The sequence below is a fragment of the Harmonia axyridis genome, chromosome 3, assembly GCF_914767665.1.
Source record: "Harmonia axyridis chromosome 3, icHarAxyr1.1, whole genome shotgun sequence".
Taxonomy (NCBI): domain Eukaryota; kingdom Metazoa; phylum Arthropoda; class Insecta; order Coleoptera; family Coccinellidae; genus Harmonia; species Harmonia axyridis.
In genome coordinates this window covers 51,794,704-51,819,282 of record NC_059503.1, presented here as the reverse complement: position 1 = coordinate 51,819,282, position 24,579 = coordinate 51,794,704, and the positions used below count along the sequence as shown (strand labels likewise).

At 36.6% G+C, this 24,579-nt stretch overlaps 1 protein-coding gene across 2 annotated transcripts in view; it reads right to left on the bottom strand.

The window, feature by feature from the left end:
* Nucleotides 1-291: 291 nt before the first annotated feature.
* LOC123674536 (dynein axonemal assembly factor 1 homolog) overlaps nucleotides 292-24,579 on the bottom strand; it is a 31,731-nt gene continuing 7,443 nt past the window's right edge. The window contains exons 7-12 of one of the 2 annotated variants that reach the window (XM_045609434.1): nucleotides 16,865-17,144; nucleotides 15,924-16,761; nucleotides 12,157-12,890; nucleotides 8,964-9,417; nucleotides 1,438-1,521; nucleotides 292-1,385 (exon numbers count right to left, since the gene is read on the bottom strand). In XM_045609434.1, coding sequence (XP_045465390.1) covers nucleotides 355-1,385; nucleotides 1,438-1,521; nucleotides 8,964-9,417; nucleotides 12,157-12,890; nucleotides 15,924-16,761; nucleotides 16,865-17,144 — 3,421 coding nt within the window. In that variant the 3' untranslated portion in view covers nucleotides 292-354. The remainder of the gene's footprint in view (nucleotides 1,386-1,437; nucleotides 1,522-8,963; nucleotides 9,418-12,156; nucleotides 12,891-15,923; nucleotides 16,762-16,864; nucleotides 17,145-24,579) is intronic. The other variant, XM_045609435.1, reaches the window with a different exon arrangement.

The window sequence follows — 24,579 nt, the reverse complement described above, 5'->3', positions numbered from 1 at the left end:
CATAGAGTAACCTCACTTTAATTCTGGTTGAGTTCGCTAACCACTCCCGCTCGTCTTGTCATTTATCGTTTAAATTTGCAGATGATTGTTTATGAACATTTTTTTAGAGAAGTATCAATCATAAAAAGTCTTTAGAAGCACTAGAGATAATTATTTACTCAAGCGGTCTGTAAATGAAACAGGTTAACTGTAATATTGGAAAGCGCTATGAAATTCTCGGCGGTATGCGGTCCTCACACTCAATCACTTGATGACAAACTCAAGCAGACACCAAACATTTGAGAACAATAATTCTCATTGTAGGCTTTATTTTTTAAAAACTTAACTTTTAACAGTTTTGTGAAATCTAATATTTCATTCATTTTCTTTTGCTAATTGCATTTCTAAAGTGCATGTTACAATACGTGGTTGCATCTCAATATTTTCATTTTTGTCATCCATAATTTCTTCGTTGCTATGATAATATTTGTCCGCTTCTTCATCTACTTCATTTTGTTTTTCTTCTAGCGTTACATCTTCTCCTGTTTCTACATTTGCATTGGGGTTTTCAACGTGTTTGCATGTTACAATACGTGGTTGCATCTCAGTATTTTCATTTTGGTCATCCATAATTTCTCCCTTGCTAAGACAATCTTTGTCTGCTTCTTCATCCACTTCATTTTGTTTTTCTTCTAGCGTTACATCTTCTCCTGTTTCTACATTTGCATTTCGATTTTCAACGAGTTTGCATGTTACAATACGTGGTTGCAACTCAGTATTTAAGTTTTGGTCAACCATAATTTCTCTGTTGCTATGAAAATCTATGTCCGCTTCATCATTCACTTCATTTTGTTTTTCTTTTATCGTTACATCTTCTTCTTCATTTGCATTGGGGTTTTCAACGAGTTCTTGATCTTCCATCAATTTTGAACTCTCGTAGTCTTCAACGTTCACTTCTATCATCTTCAACATTTCTTTTATATGTTCCAAACTTCTTTCTGCTTCCTCTGGGTCTCTTAAATCTTTATTTATGTACGCCAAATGTTCCGTTTGTTTAGCAACAATCATTTCATCTTTCGAAGGTGTCTCTTCAGATTTTGGAGCTGTCTTGTTATCATCCATATCCTGGAACAACTTCTTCTCGAAATCGATCTGTTTCGCCAGTGAGTCGTTGTAGCTTTTGAAAATTTCGTTTGCAGCTGCTCTGGACCTCAAGTTGAAATCGTCTAAGGATTTCCTGAACTCCGCCATCTTAGCCCGTATCTCTGCAATTGAATTCGTCATTATGACGGTGTTATCTAGGGGGCTCCCGTCAGCTTTTTCCATCTGGTCTGTGTTGACATACTTGGTAACGATGTCGTTAGGCTTCTCGAAGACTGGGATGAAGTTGGAAGGGCCACTGGTATCTAAAAGTGTTTACGAATTAACTTAAAATATTTTTTTCTTTTTCACGAATACCTCTAATACCTCTATTGGCGACAGTCGACGAAGACTCCGAACTAGGACGTCCTCTAAATCTTTGCTGTTTGGATTCGTTATGCTCTGAAACGGAGAATTTCTATAATAAATATATTGAATTTTTCGACTAGATTTATGGAAATAATACTCAAAAATTTGGCACCACTGTAAAGCAAATATTATGGAACAATGAATGCATTGAAATGAAGGCACTCTGATATAAATATCAAAATAGTTATGGCATAATTGTGCCAAATAGTCCAGATTGAATATTTTGGCAGACTGTAATTCTAGAAGTAGCTGCTCTTAAAATGTCGGTGGAAGTTCAGCTGAACCATTTTCTCAAATTCTCCAACCAAGAATTTTGCCTTCTATCAACTGATCTTCTGCCCTCTAGAATTCAACCTCAATTATCATCCCTAGCAGCTCATATTTGGCACTCCTAATTTGATGCCCAATATATCTGGTCTTTCTTTATTTGATGCCAATGAGTCGTTCAAGTTTTTACGCAACAGGGCAAGTACCACCTCTTTGGTCATTTTTTTGCACTCACGATATCCACATCACAGCCCAGAGCCGTACCTAGGGCGTGGCAAAGGTGGCACTTACCACGAGCGCAAGATCTGTAGAGGCGCCCAAAAATATCAAGAGAAAAAAATATTGGAGCAACAGACATAATAATTCGAAAGATCACAACTCGGTTTTCATGTATACGCCTCGCAACGAGCAATGCCAGGAATCTGGAAACCAAGGACGGAGATCTTTCTTTTTTCTTAGAGGGGAGTTCTCGAAAAAAAAAATTTTTTTACAACAACGTTCACTGATATCTGTAATGTGAGAAAAAGAGGTTTGATAACGAAGTTGAAATTTAATTACTCTTTTTTTTTATTACCAATTCGATTGTTCTCACCTTATACTGCGTTTTCCTAAAACGGAGTTACGAAGGAAAATATTCCTTGGATAATTTTAAGAAAAAAAAGTCCCATAAACATGAGCCCGCAAACGCTTTCTTTTCGAGATACAGGGTGTTTCTTGTATAGCCATACTTTTTAGTGATGCTTATATTTATTAGTTTATCGAATCTTTATTAATCTTCGCTACAGAATTTGTTGATAAGTACCATTAGTTATAATTAATTTATTGATCATAGCTTTCTAACTGGATTTTTATAATAATTTGGATTTTCCTGAGGATTACCATCAGAGAGCTGTTTGAATTTTTTTTCGAAATCGATAGCTAATACGACAAAACTAAAACAAACCAAGAAGTGTTGTACTAGACCAGAGTTTCTTTTCACATTTTTCTATAGAACCAGTGCTTCACCAAAAAATTGTTCTGGTGGAAAGAAGCAGGTACCCTTCCAGAACAAAATATCACCCTGTTGATTTGCATACAAAATAAGCATATCACAAAATGAAAACTTTAAATCGGAAGATCTATGCCAATTCAAGTCAAATATCTTGTGGAGGGAAGGTGCTATGAGAAAAAAAACTTTAACACCGGTTTCTCAAAACCAAAGCGTTTGCAGATTCATGTTATAGGACTTTTTTCTCAAAATGATCCGAGAAATCTGTCATTTTCATTTGTGCACATTAGGAACACCGTTCAGATATAATCATTTCAAAACTGATATCTGCACAATTGAATTGCAATTTGAATGAATCGCAATAAATTGTATAACACGGCCCAGACAATTTTTCGATGCGAATAACTCAGTTCAGTACTTTGATAACTACAGTATTGAAATTTTGTGACGAGAATGAAACAAAAAACCGAAAACAACGAGTAAGTGCATACCGATTACGAATTAAAAAATTACAGATGGCAAATAAGGGGCGACACCGACAAAGCGGATAAAGGAAAATAATAAACCTCGGACATAGATGTGCTCGTAGTGCAGTGCAAGTACTCATCTTGAAAGTGATAATAAACTGATAAACCGTAAAAGGGTCCGATTTTGTACTCCGTGTCGATTTCAGAGGAAAGTAAAATGATTATTGGTTCTTTTTATGGAAAAATTTTCGTTTTTAGTCTTTGCGAGAATTCTGAAATTTTATATTTTGGAAATATTGGGGGCGGGGGGTGGCATATTTACCACCCATTTCTACGCCCTTGCTGGAAACATTTGAAAATATTGCTAGCCTTCCCTAGAATTTGCGTACTAAGCATAAAATAAATATACTTGAGTTATGAACACAAAAATACTATAAGAAAATATAATCGATAAAAATTTTTTTCGAAAATGGGGGGCGCTGTCTGAGATATTACCACAGGCGCAATAGTACCTAGATACGGCTCTGTCACAGCCATATAACAAGATAGAACACACGAAATTTTGCGCGGTAATAAAGAATACTAATTCAAACCTTCGTTCACAATTGAGCAGTATCAGCTGACCTCACAGAGCAGCTGCTTGGGGGATCTTCGAAGCATTACATAATACCAAATCAATGTAACCTGTTCAATGAGCTAAGTGTTTGCTTCATTTATTGTTACTTGTTTCAATAGCTAACCGTACCATAGTAGTGCTGATACATCTTTTTGAGTGCTCGGTTGAATCTTTGACCATTCAGGACGATTTGTGGGCTGTGGAGGATTGGTGTCAAAAAATGGTTATTGCTATTGAACACCAGCAAATTCCAATTTAATAACCCTCGTCCCAATAAGAAGTCGATGGTTACTGCTTAACTCCCGATGCTATAATGATCTGTGCAGAATAGTGTCCTACGATGGTCCTACCACTAGGCGGTTCTGACAGCGAAGACCAGACAGTTGACCTAAATGATTCGGAGATCGTTTGGGATTGCAGCCTGGCAACGTGTAGGACACTTTATCGTAGCTATGTGTGTTCTTTGATGGAATATGCTCGAGCGATGTGGTGCCCTTCTCTAAAGAGCGATCAAAAGCGTTGGAATACAAGGATTCCCTTTGGGAGGAAAAGACCAGACTATCACACTCGTTTGAGACTACTGAATCTGCAAACTCTTTGCGATGATCTTATTGTGACTTATCGGGCTCTGCACCTCTACATGAGAAGCAGCACACAACAGAGAATTTTAAAACCACACTTCGTCAAACGTTTCGTTTCAACAGAGTTTACGACGGATGAAATAGGTTGCCATATAGTGTTGTTGGTGCGAATTCGGTGAATATCTTGAAAATCCGACTCGATTAGTATATTCAAGACCAGAATTACCTCTAATTTCTTAATTAAGTGACTTCGAATGTATTCGAGTTTCTTTATCATTTCTATTAATCTATGAGTTCTACTTTTACTCTTGCAAATGGACAGGAAATAGAAGCAATGAAGTCGGATGATCTTTACAAATACCTTGGAATGAAACAGAACCGTCGAATCATCCACCAAAGAATGAAGCAAGACTTAACGACTGAGTTCATTAGGAGAATCACAACAAATTTAAAAACAAACCTAAACAGCAAGAATATAACATCAATACATATGCATTTTCAATTCTAACATACTCATTCGGTATAGTTTCATGGAGCAAAACAGAAAGTTTTCGAACTTGCAACGCAAAATGAGAACGCCGATGACAAAAGCAAACAAGCACCATCCGAAAAGCAGCATTGAAAGGACAACACTGCCGAGAAATAAAAGAGGCAGGGATTTGACGGACATCATGGATCTTGCTAGTGGGCAGAGAGAAAGCCAACGGGAATACTTCATAGAACAAGTACACAAAATATTAGACCAATTGAAAAGTTCCCGGTCTGATGCACAGATGGCGGTGCTAGTAATAAATCCATATGATTTTCAGTTAGTACCATCCTTCAAACGATACGTGTCAAAATTTGACAACAGTTCGACCATTAGTTTGTGAGATATTGCGTTGTGAGTGTAGCTACTTTTGTTATCTGAAAAACATTGAAGAAAAAGAATTTCATGTGCTGATGCAATATTGCTTTTTGAAGGGAAAAAATACAGTTGATGCAAAATCTTGGCTTGATGAAAAGTTTCCGGGGTCTGCTCCAGGAAAATAGACCATCATTGATTGGTATGCTACGTTTAACCGTGGTGAAATGAGCACCGAAGACGGCGAACGCAGTGGACGCCCAAAAGAGGCTGTTACCGACGAAAATATAAAAAGCTCACAAAAAAATTTTGAATGACCGTTAAGTGAAGTTGATCAAGATAGCAGACATTGTGAAGATATCATCTGAACGTGTACATCATATCATTCACGAATATTTGTTCATGAGAGAAATGTGCGCAAAATGGGTGCCGCGCGAGCTCACAATCGATCAAAAGCAACAATTAATTAATGATTCTGAGCAATGTTTATAGCTGTTGAAGTGCAATAAACCTAAATTTTTGCGTGGAATTGAGACAATGAATGAAACATGGCTACATAATATCACTCCGGAGTCCAATCTACATTCAGCTGAGCGGACTGCACACGATGAACTGAATCCAAAGCGAGGAAAAACACAACAGCAACTGGCAAGGTTATGGCATCAGTAATCTGGATGCGCAAGGTATAATATTCATTGATTACCTCCAAAAGGGCCAGACCATCAACAGTGATTATTTTATATCTTTATTGGATCGTTTAAAGGATGAAATCGTTAAAAAACGGCCCCATTTGAAGAAAAAAGGGTACTGTTTTATCAAGACAATGTGCCGTGCCACAAAACAATGGCAAAATTGCATGAGTTGGGCTTCGAATTGCTTCTGCATCCACCGTATTCACCAGATCTGGCCCCCAGCGATTTTTTCCTGTTATCAGACCTCAAAAGAATGCTCGCTGGAAAGAAATTTAGCGCCAGTGAAGAAGTAATCGCCGAAACGGAGGCCTATTTCGAAGCGAAAGATAAATGGTACAACAAAAATGGTATCGAAAAGTTGGAAGATCGCTACAATCGCTGTATCGTCCTCGAAGGCAACTATGTTGAATAATAAAATCGAATTTTGCCAAAAAAATGTGTTTTACTATGGTAGACCGGGGACTTTTCAATCGGCCTGTTACTGTGTGTAGCAGACGAATCAACAACTATACAACTGCACAAGGAGCAATTTTCAAAAAAAATAATGGTCTTTATTGAATTTGTTAAATAGAATGGACATAGAGAGAAAAAGAATATAATAATTCAAGTTCAGTTCCAGGGCGGAGTTCAGATGGGTTATTCATTCCCTGTTCTAACACTCAAACACTATGTTTATGGGTGAACCCCTACACTTTTCGTCTTTCAATAATAATAATAATAAGGTAGGGGAAATGTGTCTGAGACGGCATAGCTGATGAGATGCCATACAACGTGTTTCTCGGTTGACATTCAGAATTAGGCGCCAGTTCAATGCGCATACTATAGAATAAGGCGTAGTTAAACGTCTGCGTGAGTTCTAGTAAATTCTGCAGTGATATTTGGTCAGCGCATGCGAGGAAAGTTTATCGAGTCGGCTGAAAATTTACAACAACTAGAGTTTTCGGTGAATATTTGAAAGAAACAGGTATATCGGCGAGTGCAAATATTTTCTATTATTTCTGCATACACTTTAGTTTCAGAATAATATTTTTGTTTTCATCTTAGTATCCACCATTGTTATTAAGAAAGAAAAAAGTGCTGGTGTTTGCTTCTGGGTGAGTTGGCATACGTGATATGCTGATGAGATGGCGTAGGTATGCCATCTCACCCAGGCACTTTGTTAAGTTTCCTTTTCGAGTAGGAAATTTAATTATGATTTTTCAAGGAATAGGGCGTTATCAACGAAAATCAACAAGGCATTCCTGGAGTGAAGAGAATATGAAGGAAGCGATAAAGGCAGTTCAGGAAAAAAAAATGGGCTGGTTGATAGCCTCAAAGACGTTCAATGTGCCTAGCACATTGAGGCGACGTGCAATTAAAAGTGAAGGTAAGAGGAAAAATTACATGGGGGGGGTCATAAAGTTACTTTCGATGAAACCTTAGAAAGGGAAATTGTTGAGCATTTGAAAAATTTAGAAATACGATTTTTTGGTTTTACAACAACCAACGTCAGAAAGCTTGCTTATGAAGTGGCAGAAGCAAAGAAAATTCCCCCAGATTTTCCCATGTTAAAAAAATGGCAGGATGGGATTGGCTAAAAGGATTCCGGGATAGAAATCCTAGTATAAACCTTCGAACTCCAGAATCAACTTCATTCACTAGAGCTAGTGCTTTCAACAAGCAGAAGATTCAAAAATATTTTGACCTTCTTTCTGTTGTACTGGAAAAGCATAATTTGAAGACTAACGACATATGGAATGTCGACGGATCAGGATTTTCAACAGTACCTTCGAAAAATACTAAAATTTTTGCCATACGCGGCCGAAAACAGGTGGGAGTCCTGACTAGTGCTGAAAGAGGACATCATTTCACTGTGGTCTGCGGTATGAATGCCGTTGGGACTCACATTCCACCAGCTATCATTTTCCCAAGGAAAAATATGAAAAATGAATTAATGGACAATGGACACAGAAGATCCTTTTAATGGGAATGGCGATGAAAATGACGACATTGCATGTATATACTGCAATGACATGTTTTCTTGATCTCGTTCCGAAGAAATATGGCTCAAATGCAATGGATGTGACCAGTGGTATCATGCAGAATGTGCAGGAGTTGACAAAAAAAAAATAAAAAAATGTATTTGCGAAATATGTACCTAGGTCATAATTTATCATGTACCTATGCCATCTCATCCACAGTGTTGAAGGTGAGATGGCATATGAAGACCTTGTTTGATTGTTTTTTTACAATTTCATTTTGTTAATATATTCAATTTTGAATGAACCATTGAATAGTTTATAGATTGCACTATAATTTCGTCTGGTCCTATCATTTTTAAGATATTTATATTAATAGGTATAAACCCAGTTCAAAAAGTATGCCATCTCAGACACATTTCCCCTACCTTTATCCTTTATTTTTATGAAGGTTTGAATACGGCCTATTACTATCTCATCAACGAAATAAAACGAAAAATAACTTGAACTAATTATTCAAATTGAATGTCAATGTCATGTATGTAGATATAAACATTATTCATTATTTACTTATAACATATGTATTATCAGAGTGGTCTGTTCCCGTTTTATCATTTCGTTCGTTTTAGATTATAATTTGATGGTGTCAAAAAGTGATATTTATTTCATGATTCTGACAAAAAAACCGCAAATAGACTGTAAGTAATTGGTTTCCCCTTTTTAATGTAAAATCATCAAGTACCTGGATTGTTTTTGGTGTTTCTCTCACTATTCGTTTTTTAAAAAAAATCCTTTTTTGCATTGTATTGTTCAGATATTCATATAATTATTTATTCAATTGTAATGTCCCATTGTATATTCCAACATGATTTATTTATTAGTGTTTTAAAAAAAAAATCTTGTAATTTATTATAGAGCCCTGAAGAAGATTTTTGAATAAAATCGAAACATGTCGGAATTGGTCTGAGAGGTGGTTTTTGTTCCAACAACCTGACCTTCAACCCTGTCAAGAAATTAGTTCATCATTAAAAAAGGTCTCAAACCAATAACTCATTCTGGTACCTTTATCCGTCTCAACGGTGGTGAATATACTTCTCTTCTTCCGCTCTTCGCTCTTTCCCTCCTGAACCTCCTCGCTGTACTGAACTATCGGCGTGATCTCGAACTCCTTCCATTCCTCCTCCGACTCTTCCTCCTCATCCTCGGATTCGTCTTCCTCCTTCGGTTTGCGCTGGATGGGCAGCAGCATCACCCTGTTCTGGGGAGGTAGACTTATGTCCCACTCCAGGAGCTCCCTATAGTCTCGGTTGTTGTCGTCGAGATCGTTCAACTGAGCATTCTCGTCGATTTTTCGCTCGAACACCTCGTTCTCGCCGTCGCTGTCCAACTGGTCCAATGTTACCGTGATCTCGGTGGACTTGGAGCCGTCCAGGTTCCTGAAGAAGGCTTCGGCGTTTTCTCGGATGTGTTTGCAGTCGAAATCTATCACATTTTGCGGAGAGTCGTAACGTGAAGTCTGGAAAAAGTATCTTTTATACAGGGTGTTCATAAGTTCAAACGAAAATGTAAGATTCCTTGGATAATAAAAAAAAAGTTATAGCTCTGTCACAGATTCAGGGTGTTCCTTGTAATCCTAGTTTTTCGTGATATACGAGTTTATCGAATTTTTATGAATCATTGTTTCAGATCTGGAAATTACACACCAAAATTAATAGTCAATCTATTCATCATTCACAGTTTTATGATAATTTGGATTTTCCTAGGAATCTTCATAGATTTGTTCGAAATTTTTCTCTCCAACACTACAATAAACCAAAGTGTTTAGTGCTAGATCGAAGTTTCTTTTAACATTTTTTAAACCACTTGTTGTCCACTAAAAAAAAATTCTCGAGGAAAAAAGCGGGTACTTTTGCAGAAAACATATCACCCTGTGGATTTGAAAACAGAATTGACATATCACGAGATGTAAAATCTAAATTGGAATATCTATGCAAAATTTCAGATAAGTATCTTGTGAATTGCAGATGATATGAGAAAAAACCTCAAAAAAAAACAAACCTTAACACCCTGTATCTCGAAAACAAAGCATTTGCGGGCCCATATTAATAGGTCCTTTTTTCCTTAAAATTATCTCAGGAATCTTTCATTTACGTTTATACTTCCAATTTACGAATACTCTGTATAAGACAAAAATCAATAAAGGACCTAACAACAAGTTCTTTATTGATAAGAATCAATAGGCCATCGACCGAGGTCCTTCAGCCATGTGTACAGTTAAAAAAGAAAATATATATACATATAAACTATGAGTTTTATCAACATCATTATTGTAAAAGTAAATTAAGTAGTAGGTCTTCATGTGTTGAGGTATCTTAAACTTTCGATTATAGTTGATGATGGAAATTGTCTATCAAGATGGCTAGGTATTTTATAGAAGGGGACGTGGTTATTCTTTCATTTCCCATCATAATTATTGTTGGTGAGCTGACTGTTACTTTGTGGTTAAAAATAAGGAGTTTCGATTTATTGGGGTTGGGTTTAATGCGCCATAAGTTGATTTTGTCCACAAAGTTTTGTAAGCTTTTATACACTTTTCCTGAGATTTTTCATGCAACATGAGTTTGCCATCCGCATATTGCAGCATGTAGTTATTTTGGTTGACTTCAGGACAGATATCAATGCAATATGCATTAGGTATATAGAAGAGGAGAAAGTGGTGAGCCCTGTGAAGTGCCTTGTTGTTGTGTGAAGAAACTGGATAGCTTGTTGTTAATTTTAACTGGCAGCCTTCTATTCTCCAAGAAATTCTTGATGAACATTATGAGATGATGCGGAATGTCCTGTTTGTGTAGCTTGAAGAATAAACCTTTGTGCCAGACGCTGTCGAAAGCTTGATTTATATCCAGACATGATGCTGCAGAGGACTCAACATTAAGAGGTATAATTAATTAATTTAAGCGATGGCATGACGTCAGCCATCGTAGGAAAATGTAGTTGCCAGAATGAGTTACTGCTCATAAACCAAATTTTGAGATTTTATTCCGAGCGTTTCATTATATACGGGATGATTAATTCTGATCCTTTCAACTTTCTATTTGTGAAAAACAATGGGTATAGCAAATGAAAATTGAATCGAAACCAACATGACAAAGAAAAATGCGTACCGAAAAGAACACTGCTGTTGTAGCGAAAGTGTTGAGGAAGACGCTGAAATGTCGATCCGTTCTCAACTTATGGCCTTTATCCTCGTACGTGGAAAATTTTACGTAAGGATCTTGGCTCACGTGCTCATAAAATAGAGCTCGTTCAAGAATTGAAGCCAAATGACCATCGTTTACGTCGCATTTTTGCTGATTGGGCTAATTTGAAAAAAAACGAAAATGAACATTTCTGCCGAAGAATTGTGTTTAGTAATAAAATAACAAATCACCATTACATCCATTAAAATTGATTGTTTGGTGTGGTTCACACGCTGGCGCCATTTTCAGTCCTTATTTCTTTCGATATGAGGAAGGAGCTGAGGTTACAGTGACCTCTATCAAGCCATGCTGACTGATGACGCAACTTTCCATACAGCTCACTATACCATCCATTTGGTGACAACTTTATTTCCAGAAGTGGTCCTGTTAACGTTTGTGCGACTTAACGCCTCTCGATTACTTTTTATGGGTCTTTTTCAAGTCATTAGCCTATGCTGATAAACCACCAACTCTTGCAACATCGAAAGACCATATTCAAGCCACAATTGATGCCATACGGCCAGATTTATCGGAGAAAGTAGTAAAAAATTTGACTTATGGAATGGACTATTAATGTAACTCGTATCCGCAGCAGACATATGGCGGAAATCTTATTTAAAAATAAATGTCATGAAATGATCTACCTGATTATAAAAATAAAATTAATTTTAATAATTTTTCTGTCTTGTATCATTATTTAAAGTTCTCAAGCTCTCACAAAACCACCCATTGCATCGGCAACATAGAAAGAGGTTGAGCATACAAACTTTAGAAACTCTTTTGTATGCGTGGATACAGTTGATATCTTGTGATCATCTTAAGTGACGCCATTGCTAAAATAAATATAGGTACTCTACCTAATTCTTTGAGAGGATTCAAAATAAAAAGCCAATGAAAAATGTTCGTAACCATTTCAGATGAAAACGGTTACAGTATAATGCTAAGACTACACTACCAAAGAAAGAATATTCAAGGAATAAATTTTTATAAACCAAATATACAAAAAACTATTTTACCTTCCTTTCATCCTCGGCCTTCTTCCTGTTGATTCGGTCGATCTCCTCGCACTCTTCGTCGAACTTCTTCATCTGCTCCTCCAGCTCGTCGTCCGAAAGAGGCCACTCCTTTCTGGTTGCCGCAATCTCGTCCAGCTTATCGTTGAACCTCTTCCAGCTGTACTCCTGCTTCTTCAGGTCCTCCTGCGCTTTCTCCTCCCCGTAGAACTCGGTCACGGTCAGACTCCTCTCCTCGTCAGCGTAGAGCTCCACCGTTATTTCCTCCCTTTCGACTGTCATCTCCTCGGATTCTGACGTCGGTTTGTCACCTTGACTTGGCAACGCCAAACTGGCGTTCATCTGCCATTTGCTACGTTCTTCTTCATCTTTGAATCCTATGGCGTCACCCATCTCTTTCAACATCTTTCCGATTCGTTCGTCCTCTTCGTAGTTTTCTGATCTGAGGAATTCTTTCATCAGATCGAGTTCTGAGAAATATTTTTCTCGATCCGGAAACTGCAACTCTTCTTCGGACGTTTGATCGTCCTCTCTTCTCTCGTCTTGATCCACGTCTGAACATGTTTGTATAGTCTCCTCATCCTTTTCATCCATATTTTCGTTTGCAGACTTGATAAGTCGATCGTCGTGTCCATTTTCGGATTTATCTATATTATTCTGGACATTTTGTAGATCCTTTGAGCCTTCGTGGTGATCTCCAAATTCTTCGTTCGGTATAGAATCATCTTTTTTCAATGCTAGAACGATACAAAGCAATAAAATTAGAAGGTTGTGGAGGAATAAAGGACAATAGTAATTATTGTCGTGTTTGGTGGATGTTCTTTATTGGTTCATCACTATATCACTTGAGTTGATTTGCTTTGTTGGACAAATAGCAAAAACATGACTAGAGCCATCAATCATATGCATGTTCAATCTTAAAATACAGTATAATTCCATGAACCAAAATAGATATAGAAAACCTTCAAAGCAAAATGAGAACTTTGATAATGATAAAAGCAAACAACCACTGTTAAGAATCTGCATGAAAAATATATTTCATTGATCGAGAGTTGAATAAAGTTCAACGCTCCCATATGTCATATGTTTTGTTTTTCATTTTTTGCTAGCGTGATAAGCAGAGGTTCTCGATTGAAACCAGCACATTATTAATTGAGAATAAGATTTAGAGCACGTTCACATGACAAGCGGTCTACGCGCGGTTGAATGAGCGGTGGATAATTGGATACCGTTCACATGGAACGCGGTTGCCAAGCGGTGACCGCGCGTTGCCGTAACGGCCCGTATTCAGTTTGAATTCTACATTTTGATTTGAATCTGGATTCAGTATCAGATTTAGGTGAGAATTAAACGTTTTTAAGTTTTGATAGGTAATTATAGATCGAATAGTTTCTATTATTCATCAATTAAAACTGATCCTACTTAAATCATCTTCGTTTTGCCGATGACATCGTCCTAATAAGTAGCAACATGCAGGAATTGAGCGAGATGTTAAAACAACTTATTGATGCTCTGAATAAAGTCGGTTTGAAAATTAATGTTTCGAAGACCAAACTTATCAACAACACCACAGAACACATAAACATTGACGGCACACAACTTGAAAATGTAGAAGAATATATAATATTTAAGACACTCAATAAGAATCGGCAAAGAAAATCAAACAGCAGAGATAAAAAGAAGAATCAGGCTAACTTGGATGACTTTTGGAAAGATGAAATATATATTCAGGAATAACGACATCCCATAAACCTTAAAAGGAAAGTTTTCGATGCCTGCATATTACCGGTAGCGACATATGGCCTGGAAACTATGGCAATAACTAAGAAGACCGCAAACCAGCTGAGGGTAATGCAGAGAGCGATGGAAAGAACTATGCTCAATGTCAGTCTCAGAGACAGAAAAAGGAATGAAGAAATCCGACAAAGAACTAGAGTCGTAGATATTATAGCGCGTGTTGCAGAATTGAAGTGACAGTGGGCAGGACACGTGGCTCGACAGAAAAAAAAAAGTAAATTAAATTCAACACAAATAGCAGCTGGAATACAGTTGTTTAAAGTTTTTCAATAGACTGCCTAATGAAATCAAAGAAATAAATAATTATAAACCATTTAAGAATATAATATTTAATTTATTGTTGAATAATTATAATTAGAACCATATACTTAGTATAGTAGATTTCTGCTGTTAAGTGGTAGGTGAATGTTATTTTGATACTATTTCTCTTCATTTGTATTTGTTCTACGTATATCTCATGATTTCTAAATAAAGAGCTATTATCATTTTTATGTGGTCACATAATAAATTTTTTTTCTTCATTAGCATCTCCTTCACAGGATATGATGACGAGTTCTTCCCAAGCCCGTCTCCTTGAGTTTTTATCTGAATATACATTACTTGTCATGTCGCATATTACAGGAAAATTCTCAATTTCATCTATGAATAATTTAGGAGCGTCCGTTTCCATTTTGAAATATTTCTGACCGAACGGATCGAAGGAAAATACGTAAATACGTCTCTGGCATCTATCAGCTCGTGCCCGCGCGGTCATCTGAACGGTTACATTAGAAACCTATGATCTCAAACCGCGCGCCAACGCGCGGTCCATAAAAACGCGCGGAGGCATGTGTACGCTTCGAAGAAAATTCATGTACTTGTAAACGCGCGGTTTCAAACCGCGCGTAAACCGCTCGTCATGTGAACGGGCTCTTAGACTTGAATAGTAATATACGGCATATCATATCATCGCATTCAAATTGTATTTTGGAAAGTTGTTAAGTGGAGTTATTAAGTTAAAATTAAACAATTGGAAAATATTCTACATCTCATTATTATGGTCAAACCAAACGACTCATCCTGCTAAATAAAAAGAACTACCCCAACAAGCACCATATGAAGAGCAGTATCAAGAGGACAACACTGCCGAGGAATAAAGCAGGCAGGGGTCTGCTAGACATCATGGAACTTGCTCATAGGCAAAGAGAATGCGTTCAAAGACCAAGCAAGTAAGTCAGAGATCTGCCAAATATTGTGTGAAGCAGATGTTTCTTATGAAACATGCTGGCAATCCCAGAAAAACTGCAAAGATGGGGGGAGCAACGAAAGCAACTAGATTGATCAGGATTTTGTTAACATTGCAGCATCTAACTTTTGGCTCACATCATATGGAATGAATCCAGAAACATAGGGTTTTCTTCTAGCAATCCAAGAATAAGTTATCTCAACGAGAAACTACTCCAAACATATCATAAAGGATCGAAATATCACTGACGATAGATGTTGATATGAGTGTCCACTGTCCAACGAAGGAAACAATACAACATGTCTCAGGTGGATGTTAAAAGTTTGTAGGTAACGAATATAAAGATGGACATGATGCAGTAGTAGGAAAGATACTTCACCAAGAATTGGCAACCATATTCAGAGTGAAATAGACCTGAAGAACGAACGAATATATTGTGATCGTACGATTCTTTCTGATGAAACAAAAACAGATCAAATGTTGTTTTAGTCGATAAACAGCAAAAGGCAGCAATACTCATCGACGTAGCTATACCCAATAACAACATAAAGGAAGTCAAAAAATGTCAAAATATAGGAACCTCGAGTTTCAGATAAGGCGTCAATGGAAAATTATTCCAACGAGAACCCAAAAATCTTAAGAGAAATATCAGGGTACTGGGACTTGTGAGTATACATAGTGAGTTTTAAGTAAAGAACGCCTCAACTTACGTGAAAGCCTTTATCGTCAATATACCAAATATATTTACCTAACGACAAAGCTTTGTTTATTTCTTCTTTCCTTAGCTTCCTATTCATGTCGATATTCCAACTTTCTTCAATATCCTCCTTTTCTATCCTTCCAATTTCGTTGGTTTCCAAATCGTTTGCAAGTACTTTTTCCGTAGGTGTATTATCATCAACTACTTCTTTTTGGTCTTTGGGTTCTTCCTCAAAATCTTCAATCTTATTTTCAATGTCCTCTTTCTGATCTACTGTATCATTGATCTTCCCTTCTCTTTCCTTCGAATCGTTCATATTCACCATAAGCGTGTCAACGTCTTTCTCCGCGTCTTCTACGGCATGTTTTTCTGTTGTTATTTCTTCAATTAAAACTTTTTTAGCAGACAATTTGCACCTTGAGACTTCCTTGATAAAGGTCTCTTCCGAATCCTTGTAATTTTCAGCTAATTCTTCAATCAACAAATGTGACTTAGGTGTGGTTTTCGGAGCAAGGAAAATTGAATTATCATACGTTTCATTGTTTGATATTTCGCTATTTGTCGTCAACATGAGATGGTTATCTTCGGGATGTTTATCGATTATGTCAATTTTCTGATATGCTTCAGATTCATGCAACGCTTCCATCTCAGAGCGTGTATTTTCAAACTCATCTCCTTCTACATTAACAGTTTCTGAACGATTTTCGATTGCATCTCTCTCATCCTCCATATTATCATTATTTTTCTCTTCTTTTTCCAGATTTGTAACTTCTTTCACAATTTCATCGTTCTCGAGTTCATCGGAATGGGAATTATCAGCATTTTCTTTGCATAGGTTTTCGCATATGTTACAAGGTTGTTCTGTTTCGAGGTCTTCCTCGTTCATCTAGCAAAATACGTATAAATATGAAAACCATTACTAGCATTTGCTTGGAAAACAATTTCCCCTCTTTATTCCATTCTTACAAAAAGAGATTATGTATACTAACCTTTTCCGCAATTAACCTGAAGATCTCGTTGGAGTTTTCAGTAGCCACAGCATTTCCGTTGCTCCTGCACTCTACCGGATAATCCACCACCCTGTTCCTAAACTCCAAATAGTCTTTTGGATGATCCTGATCTGTTTCGCTGCTACTGCTACTGGTCGATTCTTGTCTATCTTCATCCTCTGCATCATCATAAATCAAGGGTTGGCTCTCTCCTTCTTCATCATCTTCTTCTGATGATGCTGTTGATGGAATTGTCTGGTCATCCAAATCTTCAGTTTCTCTGAACAAAAAATAATAAAAAATGTTAGAGCTAAGTAAATAATAAATTGACTACAGGATGTTAAAATTTGTTGACAGCACCGAAATATAAGATAAATCGGCAATATGAATAAAAAGTGTGAGAAAGCTAACGAACAGCCAAATCCAAATTGTTACTTTAGATAAAGTTCAATGACTGCTAACAAATAATAATTCTGAGAAACCGTAATTTTAAAAATATACGCGTCAAGATACAAAGGTATCAAGAAACTGTTACTCAACTAGAAGGAGAATTGTGGAATTAATTTCCTTGAAGATGGAATTTTACATTTACATTTTTTCAGATTGAGAGCTAGCTACTATCCGTGAATGAATACAGAAGATATCGAAATATAAAATATAATAATAATAACAATATTTATTTGCCAAAAATTTGAAATTAAGTATACAATATATATAATATAACAAATGGTGAATAAATATAAGAAGACCCACAAAAGTAAAACTTGTGCATGGGTAGAATAGTAAATTCAAAAAGTATAACAACTGAAAAACTGATTCCCACAGAATGTTAGGAACAACGATGATGACGTACATGAAGAAAACACCTAATTTAGACAATATAATATCAACAACATAATATAACACTAACAATATTCATTGTTCCTGCATCATACCACATATTAACGAATATCAGCATCATAAAATTATTTTCACGAATAAACAGGTGGACCCACAGAAACCTAGGTTGTGCGTGGGGTTTTTCCTGTCCACTCATAAATTTTGCTGCTTGGTGATATGATGAGATCACACATTCAATACCGGACTCAACCCAGTAATTTCCAAGTAATGGTCCTGTACTCATAATATATCGTGAATTACTTTTCTGTCCAAACCTAATGTATACGATTTTAGCTTTTTTCTAATTAAAGTGATAGAGTTGGTGTGAATGATGATATCCTTCATACTTATATGTAAGAAGTTGAAGAATCGAGGTGCGAGGTAAGTATAACATCGCTGTCCTACCGCTTTTTGAGGACTTCGTACGAATATCAAAATTAGTTTTCTGTCTTGTTGTGTACTTGTGTTCTATTGTTTTCAATTCGTGTCTGTTTCTGTATAGGTCAATTAGGATACAATAAAAAATGATTGTTTCAGATCGAAGCATTTCGCTTCTCTATATAGTTCGTCTGTTAGATACCTATACGGTTTCTTGAATATTATCTTCAGGAATCTTTTTTGCAAAATTTCAATCTTTTTTTGGTGGATATCAACTACGCCTCCCGACATTCTGAGCGTGCACATCCCATCTCAAGTGTCGATCTAATGTTACTTCCAAATATTTTATACTAATTGTGGAATGTATAAGCTCAACTGTATCATTTTTTTGGATTGAAATCATTTCATACCGAGGTAAATTATTTTTGTAGATGGCAAATGGCATAAATTTGGTTTTATCGTAGTTTACTGTGAGGTATTTCTGGGTCGAACCATTTCAAAACATTTCCAAAACCCATCTCGATTTTATTTTTCAGGTTACCCCATGAGTCATCCTTGTATAATAAAACTTTATCGTCAGCAAAGCTAAAGATTTCCCCTCCACATTTCAGAGTGAGTAGTTTATTTATGTAGATGATAAAAAGAATGGGTCCTAAGATGGTGCCTTGTGGTACACCACAGGTGATTGTCTGCCTAGTGCTTATTTTGTCTTTAATTTGTACTGATTGTTTTCTATTTGATAAGTAATTTCTGAATAATTTTAACACGGTGTCCCTGAATCCCAACTCCTCCAAGGCCCCCAGAAGCAGCTCATGATTAACTGTATCGAACGCCCTGGAGAGATCGAGGAATATACCAATTGTCATCAAACCGTCTTCCATACCTTCATATATCCTTGATGTTATATTCGCGATTGCATCCTGGGTAGACTTCCCCTGTCTGAAGCCATATTGCCTATCCGAGATCATCTGATATTTATCTAGATATTGTGTCATTCGACCTTTGATTATTTTTTCAAAAATTTTTGTTATATTCGTTTTGAGTGACACGGGTCTATAATTTTCCGGTTTTGTCCTCTCTCCTTTTTTAAAGAGGGGCTTCACAATGCTCATTTTGAATTGTGGAGGACAAAATCCAGTAGAGAATATTCTATTTATCAGATGTGCCAAGGGGATTGAAATTTCTTCTGATATTTCCTTGAGCATTTCGGCGGTGATCGAATCGTATCCGGGTGTTTTCTCATTTTTTAGTGAATCAATCGTTGTCTTGATTTCTTGTTCCGTAGTGAGTGTCAGGAAAAACGAGTTTGGGACTGGTTCTCCCTCAGGTGTGGCTTCAAGTGAGGGGGCTATATTTTCTGCTAGTGTTTTCCCCACATTTATGAAATAGTTTTTAAAGATTTCAGTCATCTCCTGTTTTCACAAAAACATTCGATCAATAATAGGAGAAGAGAAGAAAAGCCAATACTTCACAGCGCCTGGTCACCAGCAATAGATCATACAAAAAGTATACCTTACAGAAGTGAAGCAGATGAACCACAAGGCTCCGCCCCCATAAATACTGCATCCGGACAGAATCTACATTCATACCGGAGAAATCCGGAGTAGAGTTAGAATCTAGGACCTAGATATCTCTGAAGATGCTTACCACATCAGTGAGTGAAACGTAAGGCGAAAAACCTACTGGACCTTATCATTATTATGCACGGATGGTCCTTGTGGCTTGGGATAAATAGGTAATTTTTAATTCTCTAAGAAGATCTAGCTTCCGAATGAAACTGATTATTTTGCTTAAAGATAAGTTTCTCCGTCTACCTCATATACATAACACCAAGTCTAAGGTTCCCCCAGATTCAATGTTATGCTTCCGAATATCTGAAATCTGATTTTGTTGACTGCCAGTAATTTTACGATGATGATTATTATTGTATCGATGATAATTATTACCGTATGTATGTCTGCATACATCATTGTCAGCTAGATCGATGTTGTACACTTTCAGCCTGCAATGACTCATCAGAATTGAAGCTCAACTAAAGCTCTTATTAATGGTTCATTCTTTGGCGACTCTATACAAGCAAGTTGGATAGCGCTGAGCGCTATTCAATACTCAGGAGGATGGCCACCTTGGCTTATGTTCAACCATCGGCTACAGTGTTGTGGAGGTGCATAAAGCAGAGATTACTGATAAGCCCTATTGATGATTCCTTAAGTGATCTCAGAATGAAACACTGCAGTTTTCCAAGAAAGGTCGCGCTGTCATATTAATTTGATATTAACAACATATTATTATTTGATGAGTAATCAATGTGCAGAAGACCAAACAGATGATAATAAGCAAAGATAATATAAGAAGAGCTCACTTATATGTGAACGGAACTCGAATAGAACGAGTAAAGCAGTATAACTATCTTGATACTGTAATAAATGAGCATAAATGAGCGCATAAGAAATAAAAGGCTCCCCATAGGGAAGGCTACGACGGTTTTCAACAAAATGAGTGGCATCTCCAAGAACCATAACTTATCTCTGGAAACGAAGGTAAGACAACTAAGATACCATGTTTTTTTCGTATTACTGTATAGCGTAAAATCTTATACTCTAACAGAAGTCACCACGATAAAACTGTAAGCTCTCGAACTGTGGCTATATAGAAGAATGCTCAGGATACCTTGGATAGCTCACGTAATTAAATAAGAAGTGCTAGAGAGAATGAGAAAAGACTTGGAAATCGTTTATACAGTTGAGAAAAGAAAACTCGAACGCCTGGGGCATATTATGAGAAATAAAGAGGGGGGCTATGGTTTTGTCGGGAAAACACTGGATTGGTTCAGAAGCTTTTTGACCGGGAGTCAGGAGTCAGTGCGTTCAGATAGAAGATTCGTTGAGCTCATTCACTGCCGTCACTATTGAGGAACCCCAAGGTACCATTCTCGGCCCAATTCTGTTTTTATTCTACACGAACTCCTTATTTGGACGAAGTGAAGAATAATTTCTTTTGCCGACGATACCGCCGTGTTTCTGCAGGCGGAGACATAGCAAGAATTGAAAATGTTTGCGGAAAGTGACTTCAACTTAATATCAAAATACCTACGGTCTAAAATTTCGACTCTGAATATAGACAAAACTGTTTTCGTTCCTTTCAGCAACTCTGTCGTATTTTGTCCCATTTTTACATCACTGATGGTTGACGATCACTGCATATACACTCAGCGGACACAGTAAAATACCTGGCTGTTGTGTTGGACAATCATTTAGATGGAAATAACAAATTAATGAAATAGTACATAAACTGAGAACTCTGATAGAAAAATTTAAAAATCTCAGAAGGTTTTGCGATCCTCAATTGTTGAGAACATTATATCTGGTGTTGGTGCAGCCTCATTTAACTTATGGTTTGCTGGGCTGGGGATGAATTGTTGAAAATCATTTAAACAAGCTCGAAATAACACAGAAGAGGATTTTGAAAGTCATCTTGAACAAGCCCTATCGATTTCCAACTCTTCAAGATTGCCGCTGTAATGGATATGAGGCTGTTGTTTTTACTGGCGCTTGCAGTTCACCAGAGGAAGAACATTATGTCTGCTAGTTTCAATGAGCATTGTCATGACACCAAAAATAGAGGACAGCTAATACTACTGCCAACTTCATGTGGGACAAAGGGTCAGAGATCACACCTGTTCCTTGCGCCTCAAGTTTACAATGGAATCCCTCAAGTATTGAAGATTCCTAGTATATAACGACTGCATTTAAAAAGAGAATAAATAGTTGGATCCTGAGTCAGTCAAGACACTTCATAGCCAGTATAATCGACATAAAGAACACCTATAACATACCGAATCAGTAGTCCTGGAATCGTCAGTCCACTCGTGTTGCACCTTTAATCTGCCGTCTGTTGAGAATTCAGGTGCGTCAAGTTGGTGATCCACTCCCTGAATTTTGGTATCAAATTGTTTTGGGTACTTTGTGCCCATTTTGTGCCAATTTTTGCCCTATAAAAAAAATTTTGTTCCCATTCGGTTTTCGAGATATTTAGAGTTTTTCCCGTGAGTCACCAACTTGACGCTGTGACTCATACATGGAAATTTTCAATTTTTTTTATTTGGGTATTTTGTGCCAAATTTTGCCATATAAAAAAAAATTTGTGCCCATTCGGTTTTCGAGATATTTCGAGTTTTCCCTGTCAGTCACTTACTTGTCGGGCGGAAATTTTCTTATTTAGATAAATTGTGCTCATTTTGTGGCGTATGGTATGGATTTTGTTCCCCTACAGTTTTCGAAATATTTGTACTTATTCTAGTGCGATGGATAAATGTAGCACACTTCATCGACGAGCATTGTATTATAAAATTATGCTTCGGATGATTCTGCATTTGCTTAACCTCATATGAAAATGCGTATAAATTTGTGTCTCAAATGAGATATTTTTGCCTTACAGTGCATATTTACTAATTTTCGGTTTTATTTGCATATTTTCAAGATAAAATTTGTTTTTAAACCTTGTTTCTATTGAGAAAAAAGCCAAATAGAACCGTACCTACGTCGAGAATATATTTGACAAATCCCAACCAACTTTTAAGAGCTATTGACTACTAAACCCCTAAGGAAGGGAGTGTTTGGAGAAAATATTTATCCCGATTGCTAATATTACTAACATCTGGTAAGTATTACAAGGGAACACATAATCGATGTTAACTTGGTCAACTTCAAAAACAAAATAGTCGAACAATGGCAGAGCAGATGAAACGAAACTGAAAGTAAATTAAGAGAATTCAAACGATGTTCTTTAAGACAAAATAAAGACAGAAAAATAAGTCTGAGAAACACATGTGCTTTCGATCCATTGATTGCAACAAATTTTTGTGACAGCAAGTTTCTCGCTGAAATCAACCAAGATAAATTGAACATTATACAGGGTGTACACTTTTGAAACGGTCTTACTTCAAGGGGAGATTATACAAGTGATTGGCAACAAAAAATGTCATATAACACATGGTCGAAATGTTGGTGGTTATTCTTCAATTTAACATTTTTTTATTTCACGGAATTAATCACTTTTTTCCATAAAACCAATTAATATATCTCATTCATTTCTGCATCCTCATCGAATTTGATCATATATTCCGAAAGTGCATTCAATTTGCCTTGATATGAGCAGTCATGAGTGGCAAAAGATTTTCACTGACGAGTATGGTGAAGTGGTGAATCCAAATATTCTGAAGAGAGCAAAATAGTCGTATCTTTCCAATCGTTTTATGAAAGAAAAACCATAAATGAGAAAATGTTTTAAATAATTTTGAGAGATAATACTGAATGAAAAATCGTAGTTTCCCGATTAATAATCAGACCATTGAAGTATTTTTAACTATTAAATCCTCAACATCCCGAATTGATGTGAGTGTTTTAAGTCATGTTTGTTGTTTTTGTCTCACTGAATGTATATTTCAGCTCCCTGATTATGGTCACACAATGATGACCGAAAGCTAGGATGGTACAATAAATGAGATAGATCTTATAGAGTTTGACGACCACACCCGATATCCTTAAATTGAGAATATGTTTTCTTTGCAGTAAAAACTTCTCCATTTTGCATGCTTTCGAATGACATATCCAGTTTTGTGTTAGCTACTTTCCTTCTGCTGTAATATTATGGCTGACGTGATGACAATGAAAAAGACGAAAATACTCAAACTTTCCTTTGCTCTATTTCGGAGGTGCTTATGATTGGATATTGAAATAATTCACATGGAAATACCTATTTCTATTGAACTCAATGTTTCATAAAAAAAATGAATTAATTTCTAGTTATTTTTACCGAATAAAATGATTAAATCAAATAAGTTCAACCGCCACCTGCTACTCGAAATAGCCATTTATGGAAAAGGAAAAACCCACATGCGACTGTTGTTACCCATTTCCAACATGAATTGAGGTTAAACGTATGTTTGGGACTGATGAGGGGCGAACTTTTTGGTCCAGTAATTCTTCCAGATCGTCTTAATTCTGAAGAATTCAAGAATATTTTCATAGAAAACCTACCAGGCATATTAGACCAAATGCCTACCAGACAAAATGTTTGGTTTCAGATGGATGGCTGCCCGGCCCATAATAGTCGGAATGTAGCGGAATTAATGAACCAATATTTTGGAATGAGTTGGATCGGAAGATACAGTCCAGTGAGATGGCCACCCAAGAGCCCCGATCTGACCCTTTAGATTTTTATGTGTGGAACACTTTAAAGAGAAAGTGTACAAATTCGTGTTCAGACTCAAGAAGATTTATTGAAAGAATCCACTCGTTGTGTGAACGAATGCATCAAAAACGTAGTGAACTTCGAAGAGTGGAGGGTTCAACAAGAAATAGATGTGGAAAATGTATCGAACAAAAGAGAGGACATTTTGAACAATTATTTTAATGTTTTCATCTGTTTCGTTCATATTTTTTGTATTTAATAATCAA